This window comes from Panthera pardus, unplaced genomic scaffold, assembly GCF_024362965.1.
Source record: "Panthera pardus isolate Hobbes unplaced genomic scaffold, ASM2436296v1 HiC_scaffold_12, whole genome shotgun sequence".
Classification (NCBI taxonomy): Eukaryota; Metazoa; Chordata; class Mammalia; order Carnivora; family Felidae; genus Panthera; species Panthera pardus.
Window position 1 is genome coordinate 99,987,183 of NW_026526677.1, and position 16,329 is coordinate 100,003,511.

At 58.1% G+C, this 16,329-nt stretch overlaps 1 protein-coding gene across 12 annotated transcripts in view; it reads right to left on the reverse strand.

Moving 5' to 3' along the window:
* Positions 1-298: 298 nt before the first annotated feature.
* Positions 299-16,329, reverse strand: part of CEP164 (centrosomal protein 164) — a 66,861-nt gene continuing 50,830 nt past the window's right edge. For 11 of the 12 annotated variants that reach the window (XM_053900442.1, XM_053900436.1, XM_053900438.1 and 8 more), the window contains 19 exons: positions 15,664-15,864; positions 12,164-12,295; positions 11,866-12,082; positions 10,789-10,866; positions 10,403-10,534; positions 9,971-10,093; positions 8,869-9,012; positions 8,339-8,422; positions 8,125-8,193; positions 7,609-7,784; positions 7,106-7,232; positions 6,772-6,839; positions 6,112-6,319; positions 5,165-5,272; positions 4,458-4,572; positions 3,643-3,984; positions 2,711-2,777; positions 1,762-1,884; positions 299-1,602 (listed from right to left, as the gene is read on the reverse strand). In XM_053900442.1, coding sequence (XP_053756417.1) covers positions 1,506-1,602; positions 1,762-1,884; positions 2,711-2,777; positions 3,643-3,984; positions 4,458-4,572; positions 5,165-5,272; positions 6,112-6,319; positions 6,772-6,839; positions 7,106-7,232; positions 7,609-7,784; positions 8,125-8,193; positions 8,339-8,422; positions 8,869-9,012; positions 9,971-10,093; positions 10,403-10,534; positions 10,789-10,866; positions 11,866-12,082; positions 12,164-12,295; positions 15,664-15,864 — 2,611 coding nt within the window. In that variant the 3' untranslated portion in view covers positions 299-1,505. The remainder of the gene's footprint in view (positions 1,603-1,761; positions 1,885-2,710; positions 2,778-3,642; positions 3,985-4,457; positions 4,573-5,164; positions 5,273-6,111; positions 6,320-6,771; positions 6,840-7,105; positions 7,233-7,608; positions 7,785-8,124; positions 8,194-8,338; positions 8,423-8,868; positions 9,013-9,970; positions 10,094-10,402; positions 10,535-10,788; positions 10,867-11,865; positions 12,083-12,163; positions 12,296-15,663; positions 15,865-16,329) is intronic. The other variant, XM_053900437.1, reaches the window with a different exon arrangement.

Below are 16,329 nucleotides of genomic sequence, written 5' to 3' on the forward strand. Positions count from 1 at the left end.
AGGGGGCAGAGTAGGGAGAGGGGGAAGGGAGAGATGGAGAACGTCAGCACTTCCTGAGGCTTCCCAATGCAGCAGGACTGGGAGCTCGGGGCGTGAGGGCTCTCCGCCATTTCATGGAGGACCTTGGGCTCCTCCAGGTCTCTGAGCCTTCGGTTCAACCATTACACCTACATTACAGGTTTGCCGTGATTAGATTAGACACCTCGGAAGTGGTCTGTGAATGTTAATTTTTCCTTCCTTCATTCTTTAAGAGCAAGGAGGCAAAGGCCTTCAAAGAGGAGACATTCACACAACTGCCTTGTAGCAAATGGGCCTGCAGAGATTTAATTGATGTAGAAAATACAGGCTTGTCACCAGAGTTGGTTATAACACGTGAGCTAGCCCCGAAGCACACAGAATGAGCTAAACAACAAAACAGACTTTTTTCCCCCATGGCAGACTGATGCCTACAAAGCACGTGGGAGGAGTAAACAGTTTCTTAGTCCCTGACGAATGCACGGAGGGCTGGCAGAAATTTGGTGTCTATGTAGGAGAGAGGCAAGGGCTACCCCATAGCTTTCGAGACAAATGGGGGGGGGGGCATTTAACAGTGGGACAGATGTCAGAGTACATCCCCTCTGTTGGGAAGCAGGGTCTGCAGGGAGCTCAGAATCCTCACTGCCAATGCCAGGTGCAGCCTCCCAGCTCCGAGGAAGGGTGGCGGGGGTAGGAACAAGAAGAGAAAACCAAGATGAGGACCAGAAGCCATCCCAGACTTTTCGTATGGCTTGGTGGCTTCTTGAAAGTTGTGTGCTTGCGACCCTGAGACTCTAGCAGGGAGGGCTCTGGGTAGGAGCCTGAGGGAAGGGAGCACTCCTGAGGACAGTCGAGTCCCAGGAGAGAGAGGATGAGCAGCAGAGCTTCCAGGGGCTGGGGGTGGAGGAGGGACAGCTTCCAGCAACCTCTGGCAGGGCTCTGGGCCCGATCCTGAGATAGTCAAAAGGAGAGACCAAGTGCTCAAGAAAGGAGACATTTAAAAAAAGAGAGAGGTCTGATCTCTATGATGCTGAGGTATTAGAGCCTGGTCCGAAGGTACAGACATGCGGGGGGTGGGGAAGCTTTGTTCTGGTAAATTAAGGACCACACACACAGAACCACGGGAGTCCCAGCACTGAGTGCCCTGCGGGTCCAAGGGATCAACTCCGCTCCCAAGGGAGGCCCTTGGCCGGCAACTCCTTTAATCCCTCCTCCTCCCCTGGAGGGGCCCTTGGGGCCGATGACCCCCCACCAGTGTTCCTCGTCCACACAGGAGCTCACAGAAGTCCACACTTTGCAGCCTGAGAGACATGGTCTCTGGGGGCAGCTCACGGTTTCGGGCCCTACCATCGTTTCCATCCAGCCCCGGCCCCCGTGGCTCCTCTGAGTGGGGAAGTTGGCAAACGGGGGAGGACAATGCTTTCTCAGAAGGAAGAAAGCACAGGCAGCTCCTCAGGCACTTGGTCTGGGTGCAGGAGAGGCTCAGGGCCTCAGTAGTGATACACCTTCAGCCTATTGTTCTCATCCAGGCCCAGCTGCAGGAAGTCAGAAGAGGCTGCCAGCCTGGGCCCTGAAGAGAAGAGACGTCTGGCGGCGAGGTGAAGGAAAACTCCGCGGTCAGTTTAGTGCGTCCAGCAAAGGACCAGACGCCAAACGGGGCCGTCCTTGGACCCCCGGGGCCCAGCTCAGCCATCCTAGCAGCTACAGCAGGAACGGAGCAAGGCTCAGGGACCAGTCAAAGGATACGACTTGGGGTCATTCTTGTAACGCTGTAGCCACTTTCGGTTAGCCTCGATCAGGCCCTGGACGTCGGTGCTGCCCACCTCGGAGACCTGGGGATGGGCCCGCTGCAGGAGCCGCAGCTGCTGGCTGGGAAGGAGGAGCACGGCGTGGGGAGGGGAGGAAGGGGCTGTGTGGAACAGCCCACAGGCCAGCACTTCTCCCTCCTCCCCTCTACACGACAGCCTCTGCCTGCTTTAGCAGCTCAAAGCTTCCTCTGCTGGGGAGAATGCCCCTCGGGGAGGGCGAGCATCAGGTCCCCAGAGAGGCAGTGGTGAGCCCCTCCTCTGGTGAACACTCCTGACGTCAGCCTGGTCCCGGTCACACTCAGCAGCCAAAGCTCTCCCCTTTCTTGACTCAAATACCCACCCAGCCTCAGCTCCCAAGCAGGCCAAAGGGTAAATGACAGTGCTTAGAGTTGGGGGCCTGTGGGGTGGGGATGCAGAGGACAACTTGGCAAGGCAGAAGATGAATGGGAAGTTAACAACAGGTTTAAATAATTGCCCATCTGTCCTTCCCACTGGGTACCCCTCTCGTGCCAGATGTTGCTCAGCAGGGCTGAGGGAAGAAAGGAGCCCATGAAGCAGACAACGAGCTTGATGGCAAAGACAAAAGCCACACTCAAGGGCAGGAGGGGCCTGGGGAAAGAGCAGGGTCCCAACAGGGGCTGATTTCTCCCTGCAGAGATGCTACCAGGCAGCTTCTTCACAGAGCCAAGCCAGGTGAGGACAGCTGCCACGGGACCCCAGTGTTTTGGCCTTTTCTCTCAGCGTGGAGAGGCACCTCAGACCCGGGCAACTGCGTGACTTGGAGGCCCGTCCAAGCTCGCTCTCCATGACCCGAGTTCTCCCCTGGCGGGAGGCACAGCAAAGCAGCAGGGCTGTGTGGTTCACCCTGAGCCCCGAGGGACGCTTACCTGGCCGACACATAACCCAGCCTGTTCTCCAGGGGGGCAGGGCCGGTGCTGAGGAATGGTACTCCAGCTGGAAAAGTGGGGGCAAATCGTTCAGAAACGGGCACTGGAAAGCAGCCCCAGCAGGCTGCCTCCCGGCTCGTCGGCACCTCCTGCCTCGCACAAACACACAAAAACAGGGCCAGTTTCAGTGGTTGCAGGGGAGAGACAGATGATAGAAACTGTCCTATTATTTCTAAAACTTAATCTGCTTTTCACATTCTTCAGCAGGACTGAGAGACCAGGTGAGCACTGCCCACCCCCCCAGCCCAGAAGCACTGGGAAGCTGGATGGCCAAGCGGTAAGGAGCAGAATCTTGAAGTCAGAGAAACATGGGGTCAAGACCCAGTGTGTTACTTACTCCCCGGGTACCCTGAAGCATCTCCCTTAACCTGAGTTAGTTTTCTCATCTGTAAAGTGGGGATAAATTAATACTACCTCAGAGAGTTATTAGACTCCCGCCGGCCCATCATACAGTGTACAAGATGGCATCTATTATAGTGATGAGGAGGAGGAGCTCTGAGGTTCTGCTGAGCTCTGGATCCCATCAGAAAGGCTCCAGAGGCGCCTGGGTGGCTCAGTTAAGCGTCTGACTTCAGCTCCGGTCATGATCTCTCAGTTCGTGAGCTCAAGCCTTGCATCAGGCTCTGTGCTGACAGCTCAAAGACTGGAGCCTGCTTCGGATTCTGTGTCTTCCTCTTTCTCTCTGCCCCTCCCCCACTCACCTCTGTGTCTCTCAAAAATAAACATTAAAAAAAATTTTTTTAAAGGCTCCAGTAATTCATCATGACCCACAGAGCCTGTGGCCGCAAGGTGACCCACGGCCGTAATCAACAGACCATGCCAAAGCCGGGGGTGGCAAGGGGCAGGCAGAGGAGGAAGGGAGGGAGGCTTACCTGGAAAATATTTGCGCCACTTCTCCACCAGGAAGTCATCCACTGTTTGAGCCGCGGAGGAGGAGAGCCTGGGGCCCAGCCCCGGGTCCCAGGCCCACTGGGTGGATGAGGGTGTAGCCAGCGGCGAGGGTGAGAGCCGGGAGGGGCAGGCAGGAATGGAGGTGCTCCTAGCGGCCCGGGGCGGGACGTGCGCTGGCGTGGAAGTGAAGAGAGGCAGTGGCGGCTGCGGGTTGAGGCTGCCCAGCATGCTGAGGACACCATTCAGCTGGCTGCTGATGCGCTGCAGCGAGCTGCTCAAGTAGTAGATCTTGTTGGGGAAGGTGGCACTTGTGGTCAGGTTGACTGAAAGGCAGGGACTCGACCTCAGGGCCCAGAACAGCCCCTCCTCACCCCGTACGCCAGACCACAGCCCCTCGGCTCATGGGGAACAAGGGGGATGGCAGGGCTTCCGTGGTCCAGAAGGTGCGGAGTGGAAGCTGGCCAGGGGAAAAAGCCTTCCAGGGTGTGGGCAAGGAAGGAACAGGAGACGGCCCTCTGCCCCTTTGCAGACCAGAGCAGCAGAGAGAACCCCTCCCAGAAGGTGGCGCTGGAAGGTCTCTGCACAGTCAGGGGGCCCCTGATTCTTTCTGCCCTGGGTGCTGGCAAACCCCGACGGGGTCCCTCCTTCTGACCAACCCTGAGAAACCTGCCCCAGACCCTGGCTTCCAGAGGCCTGCGCACACCGAGCTGAAGGAGGGGGGCTGCCCCTCAGGCCCCCAAGCCCCTCCCTCTCCATGGATACTGTGGTCCCCCTCTGGGCCGATGCCACCACTCACGGTGAGGCAGGGGGCAGGATTCAGAACTTGCGCTGCTCATGTCTTCAGTGTCACTGAGGTCAAAAGTCACCACCTTCTTGGGGGGGGCGCCTCTCAGAACGTCCTCATCTGGGGCCTGAGAGATACAAGCAATAGTGCTGACCCCTGCCCTGTGCGTTCTGCCCACCGCTCTTGCGACGTGTTGAGGTTTGGGGGCTCTCTGGGACCCCAGGTTCTGGGAGAAGCACACGGCACAGGCTGTCTTGCATCACAGGGGGAGGGAGGTGGAGGCTAAAAGGTCACAACGGCCTGAAACGCAGGCAGCTGGGACCACAGCCCCTTCTCCCTGGCAAACTCCCCCTACAGGGTCTGTTCACCCAGGCTTCCCTCCTGCCTCACCCACACCTCTGGCATCTGGGGGGGAAAGTCGACCAGGCCACTAAGTACATCCATTCCTAACATGAGGGGCACACTTTTCCTCAGAAACCATGGCAGGGGGAGGGCAGGGGAGGGGCCAGTCCCTCTCTCAAGAACCTGCAGCAAGAGGCTCTGGGTCTGCTCGGGACCCCCCCCCCCGCACAGATCTGTTCAACAAATGCAAAGTCGAAGCCGCTGCCCTTTTCACCAGCTCGGGAGCCCCAAAGGCCCAGCACCCCCGCAGCAAGAGACCAAAGAACCCAACCACATCCCAGGAACAGCAGGAGGCGGCTGTGGCCACGGGGCCGCACCTCTTCCAGAAGAGAGGACTCCAGCTGATTCAGCTTCTCCTCTTTCTTCTTCAGCAGGTCGTGGCCCTTCCGCATGGCCGACTTCATCTCATCCAGGTGCCGGGTCTCCTGCAGCCAGAGAGAAGGGGGAGGACGCAAATGGGGCTACGCGCGGATGCGGGAGGCCCACCTACAAATTCACCTGAGAAATACTAGTTTCCATAAGGTCGTGAGAATGAAACGAGACAGTGCGTGTTACGTGCTTAGCGCTGTGCCCGCACCTGATACACTCTCAAGGGGTCCCTGCCATGCTCCAACTCCCCTATCAGCACTGAGCAGAGCAAGGACAGGGCCGGGGGCTGCATGCAGGCGCCCCGAGAAGCCTGCCCCTCGCCAGCTCTGAGCACCCACACGACGCTAAGGGAGCTTCTGCCAAGACCCCTCTTGATGGCCCAGAGATCTGTGATCCTAACACAGAGTAACAATGAAGTTTCTCTCTTTTCATTGGAAAGTAGGGCGTCAGAGAAGCAATTCAGTCTTCTGCCCAGGGTGCTCCAAAGATTCACTTAGGAACCGAGTCTTTAATGTGATGGAATAGACAAGCAAAGCACTGGCTGTGAAGTTTTAAAAACCTGACTTGTACTTCTCATCTAGAAAATGAGAGTAACCACTACTTTGCACATCATCTACGCTCACATGAAGAGCAAACGGCCACTGGAGAAAGCATTCTGCACGTGCATATCGACATGCAAACGTAAGGTGCTTTCATCGTCGTGCAGACAACCTGCATCACCTGCCCCATCTCCCTAGAAGACTCATCCGGTGACCCCAGGGCCTGCGTGGCCACTGTCGTGGAGTCCCCAGAATCACCAAAGGTGGATGTTGCCCCGTGTCCCCCAGCACCCCCGCCAGCCCCTCCCCACCCCCCCCCCCCCAAGGACTGGCAGGGTCCCCTCGAAGCTCCTGACCTCCTCCAAGTCCTTGCGCACGTCTTCCAGGGCCTTGGTGCCCGGTGGATCTTGGGCGGCTTCCTGAGCGCCGGCCAGCTCCTGGCGCCAGTGCTGCTGGGCGGCTTTCAGAGCCGTCTGCCGCCTCCGCATGGAGCGCGTCTGCCGCACCAGGAACTCCTTGGCACTGCGGAGGGCTAGCCCCTCGGCAGAGAGGTAGTGTCGGACGCTGTGGGAGGCCAGGGCAGAGGGGTTGGAGAGGGAAGTGAACGCTCCGAGAACCCCCTGCTGTGGGTCACTAGACCACTTCCCCAGCAGAGGCTCGAGGGGAGCACAGACTACGCCGGGCTGGGCAGTGAGTGGATACCGCCATTAGATACCTACAGTGTGCAGCATGCTGCAGAGTCGTCCTGCCCTGTCTCTGAAAGGGAGGGGGCCGGGGGCCTCCAGACAGATGGCCAGACACTCCCATCAGCCTGACCCTCAACCAGAAAGCAGCAGATGCCAGCAGGCGGTATCGATGGTCCCAAGGGCACCTTCTGGGCTGGCCAAAGGGATTCCCTTGGTCCCTAGACCCAAGCCCCACCGGTGACCACAGCCACCTCATTTCAGTTAGCCCCAGATCTGTGAAGGCACCCCTTCAGCAAATGCTGGACCCAAACTAAGGCTATCAGGACTCACCTGTCCAAGGATAAGTCGGTCTCCTCCTTGCTCTGGGGGAGAGAAGAGGATACCTCTTTGGTCTGGTTCTAAGGACACACAGTAGAAAAGACCCACTGAATATTAGACACACTGCCAGCTCAAGGGACCCCCGAGCCCCTCCCAAGGGCCCGAACACAGAAATGGCTCCGCCAGCTGCTGCGCGCTGCCCGCTTACAGTTACCATCGGACCGACGGGGAGGGGGACTAGGAACAATAAGGCCCGGAGACCGAGGTTGCATATAGAGCGGAGCCAGACCCCCTCCTGGAGCCCCAGCCTGGCCACCCTGTCCCTTGCAAGGCACAGAGAACTCACTGTCCCAAGGGATCTCCTCAGGTCCTCAATGTGGAGATCTGGCTCAACACGTGAGGAGGCATTGCTCTCCTTAGCTGCCAGCTCATTCAACACCTCCTGCTTCCTCTGAGTTTCAGCCTCCAGGTCGCTGTGATGGGAAAGGGGATTGGGGGTGGGGGAGAGGCAGGCTCCCATGATGGAACAGGATAGGTGGCATACTGTCAGGACTGCTAGTGTGGGCGTCAAGCCCCCCTCTCAGGGAGACAGCAGGACCGTCTCCATCCCTTCACTTCCATCAAAGCCCCTGAGGCACGGCTGGGCCATGACCAGTAGAACCAGGGACCGCCACCCACCCACCCACAACAGCTGTTCACAGCCTCTGAGCCCCCACTCCCTACAAAATGCAGCAAAAGCCCCTCTGCCAGGCTCCACCCCTGCCACTCAACTGAGCAGACAGGGCCCAGGAGCATCAGAGGGCAGGCAAGAGGCAGCAGGAGTGGCCAGGTGCAGGGTGCCCACCCCACCTGACTTGTTTCTGCAGCCTCCGCCTCTGGGTCTGCAGCACATCCACCTGGGACTCTAGCTCCAACTTGTGGGCCCGAAGCTCATCGAGAATTCTTCGGAGCTGTTGGTTTGTCTCCAACAGATGGGTGTGCTCCTTCTTTGCCTCCTCCAGGTGATGATGGTTGGCTGTGGCTTCCTGGGGGCAGAAGAAAAGCTAGAAGCACCTAGAGCCACGTGGGGCAAAGGCAGGGAGCAAGAGGACAGGGAAACCCGAGGAGCGCGGTGGGGAGAGGGTGGTCGCTGTGCCCACTGTCAGGAGCCGTGCAGGCTCCGTCCGCCCTCCACAGCCCCACCCCTGGGGTCGGCTCAGGACCCCACACGGCCGGGCTATCTGCGGGATGCTGCCAACATAGTTGGGGACCCTAATGATCTGGACAGATCAGGTGAGCACAAGGTGGGATGTGGGGCAAGAGGGAAAGAAGGGAAGGGAGAAGGAATGGGGGAGAGAGGAGGAAGGACAAGACAGGTGGACACACCTCGCTCTCCAGCGCCACCTGCCTCTGCACTTCAAGGAGCTGCTGCCTCTCCACTCGGGCAGTCTCCTCCTGTGGGGGAGGGAAGGACATGGGACCCTTGGCCATCCCCAGGCCCCAGGTCTAAGGGGCAGGAGGACCCATGCTCTCCTATGGGAGCTATGACTCCACGGTCAAGGGCACCTGGAGATCCTGTCCTCAACTCCTGCTCTCTCACCTGGATGTCCAGCTGAGCCAATCGGGCCTTGACATCTTTGGTTCTGGTTTCCAGTTCCACCTCTAAATGTTGGAGTTTCCTTTCCTGCACAGAAATAGGCGGAGTGAAAGATGTAAGTGTAGAAAGAGTGCAAGGCATTAGCTGGGGGTGCAGGAGGGAGTCCCAGAGCCAGATTCCATAGCACGCCCTCCAAGCTGGGCTCGGGCCTCCTCCCATTTGCCCTTGCAGGCTCCCGGGAAAGCGCCACACCTTGTTTCTTCCCACGGGGGGCAAGGAGAGGCAAAGGCGCCAACCCCAAAGCCCCCAGGGGGGCTGACCTCCTCTAACCCTGGGGATGGGCCCTGGCCTGGAAGACGAAGGCACTAACATGCCCTGGCTTGGGGATCGCCATGAGACCCCCACTCCAGAAGCTGTCAAGGCTCAGATCCGCTGCTGCCACAGATGCCTGCCTCCAGCACTCCTCCTCCTGCACAGAGGTATCAGAGTGGGTTCACCCTCCCCAGTCCCCAGTGGCAGCCCAGAGCCCCTACCTGCTCCCGGTGCCGCAGCCGTAAGTCCTCCAGCTGCCTATCCTGCGTCTGCCTCACGGCCTCTAGTTCACGCTCGTGCGACCTTCGAAGGCGCTCCAGCTCACAGGTCAGGTGTCCCAGGAGTTCAGCCCGCTGCTTCCTCTCCTGCCCAGAAGGTGAGGCTGTGGGCGGGGAAACCGCAGCGTCCCCTCTCTCCCCCCCCCCGCCCCGCCCCCACAGCCTCGGGTCAGCAAGGTCAGGGACCCCATCAGCTCCCTGGGGTTGGCTCTTCAAGGAGAACACCGCTCTCATCCCCCAGAAAGCCCGCACCGCTCTCTGCTGCAGATGCCATTAGGAGGACCCCCGCCCCATCCGGGGAGTCTGCCTCTCCTGCTGTCCCTCCATGTGCAGCTTCCTTCCTTAAGGGAAGAGAGGCCACTGCTCTTGAGCAAGGTCAGAATTGGCCTGGGGAGGGAATCAACTACATTTTATCACAGGCTGGTCATTCCTCTGTGGGAAAGACTGTACACAGGGGCTGGGATATGAGTTCCGGTCAGTGGGGTAGTGGCTAAAAGTCCTGGGGCAGAGGCCCTGTGGCCCCTGCTCATCCCCAGTGTGAGCAAGCCGGGCGAAAGCTGAGGATGGGCAGAGATCTAAGTATTATTTGGCTCTTGCTAGTCTACTTCTTAGTGTCCTGGGATTGCGATGAACCCTGATGGCCTGGTGTCGTCGGGGTAGCGAAAGTTGAAGGCTCTGGAGTCAGACAGCTGGGCTTGAATCTTAGCTCCTTGACTTACTGGCCTGGAGCACTTGGGAAAGATGCTTACCCTTCTGTCTCCTCGGTTCTAAACTGGAGGTCACAATAGTCCCCACCTCCTTGGGGGTGCTGGGGGTGCTAAGTGAGTCTGCACACATCAAGGGGCTGAGACCAGCGCCGGCAGGGGTAGGAGCTCCGAATCTGTGAGCCGCTACCCCTCCGGGAGGGGATGCAGCCAGCCCGCTGCGGGGCGAACAGGCAGGACGGGGCCGCAACGCCACCTCAGCAGGGCGCAAGCCGCCGGCTTGCCGAGGACGCGGGTGCGTGTGAGTGCGCGCGCCACGCATGTGCGCCGGGGAAATTCACCTCGGCTTCGTACTGCTCTCTGGCCTCAGCCAGCACCTGCTGGTGCTCCTCCTTCATCCTGTCCATCTTCCTCTCATGTTCCCTCTCCACCTGCTGGCGCTTCTCTCGCAGGAGGTCGCTGAGCTGCGGGGCAGGCAGCAGGGTTGCAACTCGCAGGCCCGAGGGTGGGCCGGCACGTGGTATACACAAACACGACCCGCGCACGCATGACACGTGACGTGCACACGCCCCGCCCCCGCGCCCCTTCCCCACTCGTGTACGGGGGGGTGCGGGGGTGGGGAAGTGCCCAGCCTCGAGGGACCTGAGGCACAAAAGTGGAACCGGACGTTCTAGCCCCAGCCGAGCCATCCAAGGCAAAGCAGGGCTCCTGGGGCCGGGATGGAGTGCCCGTGACAGGGATACACGAGGTCGAAGGAGCAGACCAGCATTTACCTCTTGCTCATACTGGAACACTTGGTGAGCCTTCTGATGAGCCCTCTGCTCTGCCCGACCAAGGCTCTCCTGCAGCTGGGCCTCCTCCCTCTGCTGGGCCTCCTCCATCTTCTTCTGGAGGCTGGAGACAACCTGAGGAGGTCCCAGCACAGGGGACATGACACTCAGCACTGCAGAGCGACTTCAGGGACTCGCTTGCCAGGGGCCCAGCAGCCAGCCCCCGGGGGGGGGGGGGGGGGGGGGGGGGGGGGGCGGGGTTTCAGGCAGAAGGAGACTCCCACCCTAGTGACAGGCAGGGGGTGGAGTTCGTGAAGGGGCCCTGAGGCTCACGCTCAGGGACCAGGATGGCCACTCCACCTTGCAGGCCAAGGCCGGCTGCCTCTCACCTCTCTGTGCTTGGCCTCCAGCGAGGAAGAGAGCCGCTCCAGCTCAGCTCGGTGCTCCCTCTCCAGTGCTGCCACTGCCTAAGGAGCAACAAGGGGCCTGTGAGGGACACAGGGCGGGGAAGACGGACTAGGCACTCACCCCGGAGGGAGGAAGGAATAGCCAGGAGAACCGTGCCTGACTCCGTCAAGCCAAAGGGCCAAGGGGAACCACAGGCACAGCTTTGCTGCCCCAAAATAACACAGTCTCTAAAGTCTGCAACTAGCAAATGAACAGGAACATGAAGGCCAGAGTGGAGGGACATTTCAGTAAGCCTCGGGTCACTGCTTCCATCCCCCAGCCCCTGGGTTAGGCCACAGGTACACAGGTGACACTTGTGCCTGTGAACAAGGGCCCAAGGCGGTGAGGGCTGGAGGTCCAGCACTAGCTGCCTGAGCACCCAGAGGACAGTACAGTGACATCCTCCCCCACCTTGTGTGGCTGCTCCTGGTCTAAGAGCTGAAGCTCACCGTCACTCAAAGAAAGAAGGTCGACGTGGCCTGGCTGTGCCCTACTTCCGCCTCTCATTTAGAGACAGACCCTCAGGAGACAGAGGATTGGAGGCCCAGGGAGTAAGGGCAAAGGAGAAAATCCTCCTCTACATGTGCCAGCCTCGCTAAGGAGAGATGAAAGTTCATCACAGCTGCCCCTCGGGGACAGGGCCCCTTTGTCTCAGAACCTCTGGTCTGGCCCGGGTTCTTTCGGTCATGAAATCTGCCCAAATCCAGGGGCCATTTCCCCTCAAGCTTCTTCACTGTGACTGACAGCGCCCGGCTACTGCTGGCCCCAGATGGAGCCCTGGATACCCGCTCTTTCCTCTCCTGCACCAGGCAGACCCGGGCTAGCACCTGCCCCGAGATGGCCGGGTCCACAAGGGTCCCGGACAGCCCACCTGCCGTCTACCGCCTCCCGTGCCAGCTGTGTGGACACCTCCTCTGTGCCCAGCCCAGTCCCCCACCCCATACGCCCAGCCTGGCGCCCAGCCCCTCCCCAGGCAGCGCCGGGGCACGTCAGACGGGAGCCCCACGCCGCCGGCTCACTTCTTTCCTCTCGCCCTCCAGCTGTTCCCTGAGCTGCTGCAGAGCCCTCTCCTTCTCGGCCTTCAGGGAAGCCCGCTCTCTCTCCTCCGAGGCCTCCATCTCTTCCTTGAGCTGCTCCAGCATCTGTCTGTTCCTCTGCTCCAAGCTGGCCCTCTCGGCCTTCTGGAGAGACTCCGACTCTTCTCTCAGCCTCTGCAGGGAAGCCTCCTGCTCGGCCCTGCGCAGACAGACGGAATGGGCCAGGCCCGGGCACTCGGGGGGCACCGCGTGGGGCAGGAGGCTCACGGCGCACCCTCACCTGATCTGGCTCTCATCTGCTTCCACATGGGACTGCACCTGGGCCAGGAGCTGGGACAGCCTCCGGCTTTCCTCCTCTCTCATCCGAGTCTCCTCTTCCTCGGTGGCTTTCTGCAGCTGCGCCTTCAGGGAACTGGGAAGGAAAAGAAAGGCAAGTTTGTTGGAGGAACCGCTCTTCTAGTCATCAGCCCTGACTCCCGGCCTCCACAAGCCTGCAGCTTGCCTGCGAAGTTTCCTAAATCTGGGTCCTGCTGCCTCCCTGTAATACATCCCATATAAAGAGGGGGCCGTGAACTCTATCCACTCTTTGCTGCAGCAAGCAGAGGGACAGGCTGCTTGATCCCAGGACAGGATTTCTGCCAGAGGTTCCCCCTTGCCTGTAAATGCACCTCGGCGCAGCATTCGCTCCAGGACAGACGCAGTCTGACCCCAGCCCGGCTCCGGGGCCACATCCCCCCTCACTGCCCCCGGTCCACTGTTGCAGCCACATCAGAGGAGACACCGCCTCTCAACCCCACCACGATCCTCCTCGCCTCCGGGCCTTTGTTCATGTGGGCGCCTCTCCCCAGAATCCCCTCTTCTACCTGACAAACCCATATTTGCCACTCAACGCCCGGCTCCCTCCTCTCCGAGAAGCCTTTCCAAGTTCATCGACTAGCCTTTCTGTTCCCATCGCCCTGTATATGAAAGACCTTCCTTATCCCACGCATCACAATTCATCTTTTGTAGGTCTGCTTTCCTGACAAGTCTGGGAGCCATTCCAGGCAGAATCAGGTCTTCCACTTGGTTATATCCGAGGTGTTGAACAACAGTAGCTAACATGAAGCAGGTGCTCCGTACGTGTCTGTCAAATTTGAACAGCATCGCCCAGCCCCAAACTCAGAAGCAAGTGCCGATGACCCATGAGGGATGCCTTATTTACAGACAAACGACAGTAAGCATTTCATCCCAGGCAGACATGCCCCTGCCCACGCAGCCCCCACATGACCAGGGGCTGTGTGCTGCGCACTCAGGGAATTCAAGCCTAAGAGAAATACGATTCAGAAGACAATTTCTTAGAAAAGCTTCCTAGTGAATTCCAAAGGTCATCTTCAATTTCAAGTTATCTACACCACTGCTCTCTTCCATCCTGATAGAAAATTTGAGTTAAATAAAAATCCTCCCTTCTAGATCCCCCCAGAAACCCTTTCTCTCTGTCCCATGGCTCCATTTCACACGTAGCACCACAGAATGTTAGAGCCGGAAGGGTCTTGGCAGGTGAAGGCCTTCATTTTATAACTGTCTCTCTTCATCTCACAACTAAATTCAATCTCTTCATTTTATGACTAAAGAAACTAAGGGTCAGACTGCCTGTCTTCCTGCCTGCCTTCTCATTCAAGAAGTATTTGCTACAAGGTCAGCTATGGCTTCCAGAAATTTATACCAACTGAAGTTTCCCAGCAGAGGCGGCCCCACCCCTCAGAAAGGCTCATGCGTGAGCAGAAACCGTGTTCTCGCAATCAACTATCTCGTAGCGAGTCTGACAAGGCGCTGCCTACAGAAGAATCACTTCGTGGAGGCCATGGCCATCACTGATTTCAACTGAAAATCAAGAGCTGCCATTTACTGAGCAACTACTGTGTTTCGGGCCCTGAGTCAGATGCTTTTGGCATGTGGAGTCTTCACCACGACCTGAGAGGGCTCTCGGACGCCCCTCTGGAGCTGGGGGTTTGGCGAGGGACGGAAAGCACAGTCAGCCAGGCCCAGGGTGGCCAGGAAGAGAGGAGAAGCTTAGACGGCTGGCAGGGAAACACAGCCAGGATTTCATCCAAGGCTCTGCCTGTCAACATCAGCTAAGTCTTACCCTGTTTGGGCAGGCTCCTGCCCTAATTTTCATTTGGCTGGAAGAGGAGGATGCTGCCTGGCAGGGGACACAGGAGGGGTGATAGAAGGATGGACCCTGGGTCAGCAGGTCCTGTGTTGGGCTAATGAGAGGGTTGTCCCCAACCCTCTGGGTGGCTGGGTGTTGGTTTTCTATTAGTTTCTCTGAGCATAAGCATTTTCTACACTCTTTGCTATGTATGCTATAAAAATAAGTCTACCACTTTGGGATGTTCTGTCCAAGAGGAAAAGATTTAGCCTTCAGTTACATGGTTGAGTAAGTGCAGAGTCTGTTAACACCTTTTTGTAGTACCTGTCCCCTCCTGGGCCTATGGCAGATTGCTGATCACCTTGTCGGGGGCCCTTCTCCCATGCTCCCTTCCTAAAGGGGCCCTGATTTTACTCCATCAGGTAAAGAGGCCCAGCTAAAGGATGACATTTCCCAGCTTCCTTTGCAGCCAGAAGTAACCAATGAGATGTGAGTGGAAATTATTGAGTAAAATTTCCAGGAAAACTCCTTACAAGAATAAGCAGAAGTTATTAAGTGAAGTTTCCAAAAAAGAGCCTTAAAAGGGACCGAATGAGCTAGAAGTTACCAGTTTCGTACTCTATCCCTATTCTCCCTGCTGGCAGCACAGACACGATGGCTGGGGATTCAGCAGGACTGGAAGAGGCCCTGAGAGTAACCAGCACTCAAGTGCAGAGAGATTAAAGGACCACCAGGGACCTGGTGACTCTGAAGCCGCTGTGCCAGCCCTGGACAGCCTTTTCTTATGAAAGTAACCTCCAGCTTATTTATGAAGTATACACACGATCTCATCCACACAGGCCCGGCCCAGCCTTAAGTGTCTTGCTTGTTGAGGGCCTCCCAGCCAACACCACAAAGAGTAGGAACCCAAATGAAACTTCTGGGTCCTGGGAAATAGCACCTCACACCATATTGTGTGGTCCCTACCAATCTCGCTGGGTCCTAACAGGGCCCTGACTACCAAGAGAGAGGGCAATGACTACCAAGAATGGGCCCCAGGGACAAAGTGCCTGGGTTCTTCTGGCTCTGCTGCATTTTTTAAATTTATTTTCTTATTTACTTGAGAGAGACAGCATGAACGGGGGAAAGGGGCAGAGGGAGAGAAACAATCTTAAGCAGGCTCCACGTTCAGCATGGAGCCCGACATGAGGCTCAATCCCACGACGCTGGGATCGTGACCTGAGCAGAAATCAAGGGTCGGATGCTCAACTGACTGAGCCGCCCAGGCGCCCCCAGCTCTGCTTATTAACTTCGATACCTTGGACAAGTTAAATAACCATTCTGTGCCTCAGTTTCTTCATCCGTCTGGTAGATCCTTTAACATGATAGGGTTGCTAGCAACACCTCATGGGACCCACTCTCAGGACGAAACCAATTAGCAGCTATGAAGCACGTGGACCCGTGTAATCTCCCAAAAACTGTCAGCTGGTCCCGCTGTTATCACGCCTCCCAACTCCCTCCCAAAGAGAGGAACCAGGAAGCCCATTCCTCCACAGAGGCCACCAAGGAGGAGTGTTGCTGGGGCCATGAGTGTCCGGGGTGGGAGGAGGGCGTCCCTTCCTCCCCATGTCACCGCGAGACCCAGGCAGCTTGCATAAGGGGAGGGACAGGACCTGAGAGACTTCTCTTTCTGCTGGTGAAGCTGGAGGACCTCCTCTTCCTCCTCCTGCCACAGCTTCTCCCGGAGCTGCTGAATCTTCTCTCGTTTCGATTCCAGAAGCCGCCTCTGGTCTTGCTCCAGGTCGTGGGCCACGGCCTCCTCCATGGCCCTCAGGGAAGCCTGCTTTGGGGGAGTTGCAGGCTCCGTAGCTCGCCTGCCAAGGGTAGAACAACACTCACTAGCTTTACTATCCCACCTTTTACACACACAGAACAGCACACTCGCAATCCTAATGGAGGGAGGGCCCAGGGTCAGGAATCACATACGCAAATCAGCTCACACAAGGGCAGGCAGGAAGGCTACCCCCTCAAGGATCCAGGCAGTATTTGTTCACAGGGCAAGCCTCACTGTGGCGGTCCAGGAAGAAGGGCGGCCCATACTAGGCTCTCAGTGGACCTGGTAGGTTGTAGCCCGAAGTACAAACCTGAAGATGTGGCTCAAGAGCTGACAGCAATAGGGAAAGACTGAAGCTCTGTCCCCAGTGGGTTCTTCCCCAGGACGGTTCATGGCCATTTCCGTCTCCCGACTAGGGCTCTGCCTGCCACTTGAGGCTCACGCCAGCACCTTGGGACACCCCCAGAGGCTACTCTCTGCCTCCCAAACTGAACACAGGCCAATG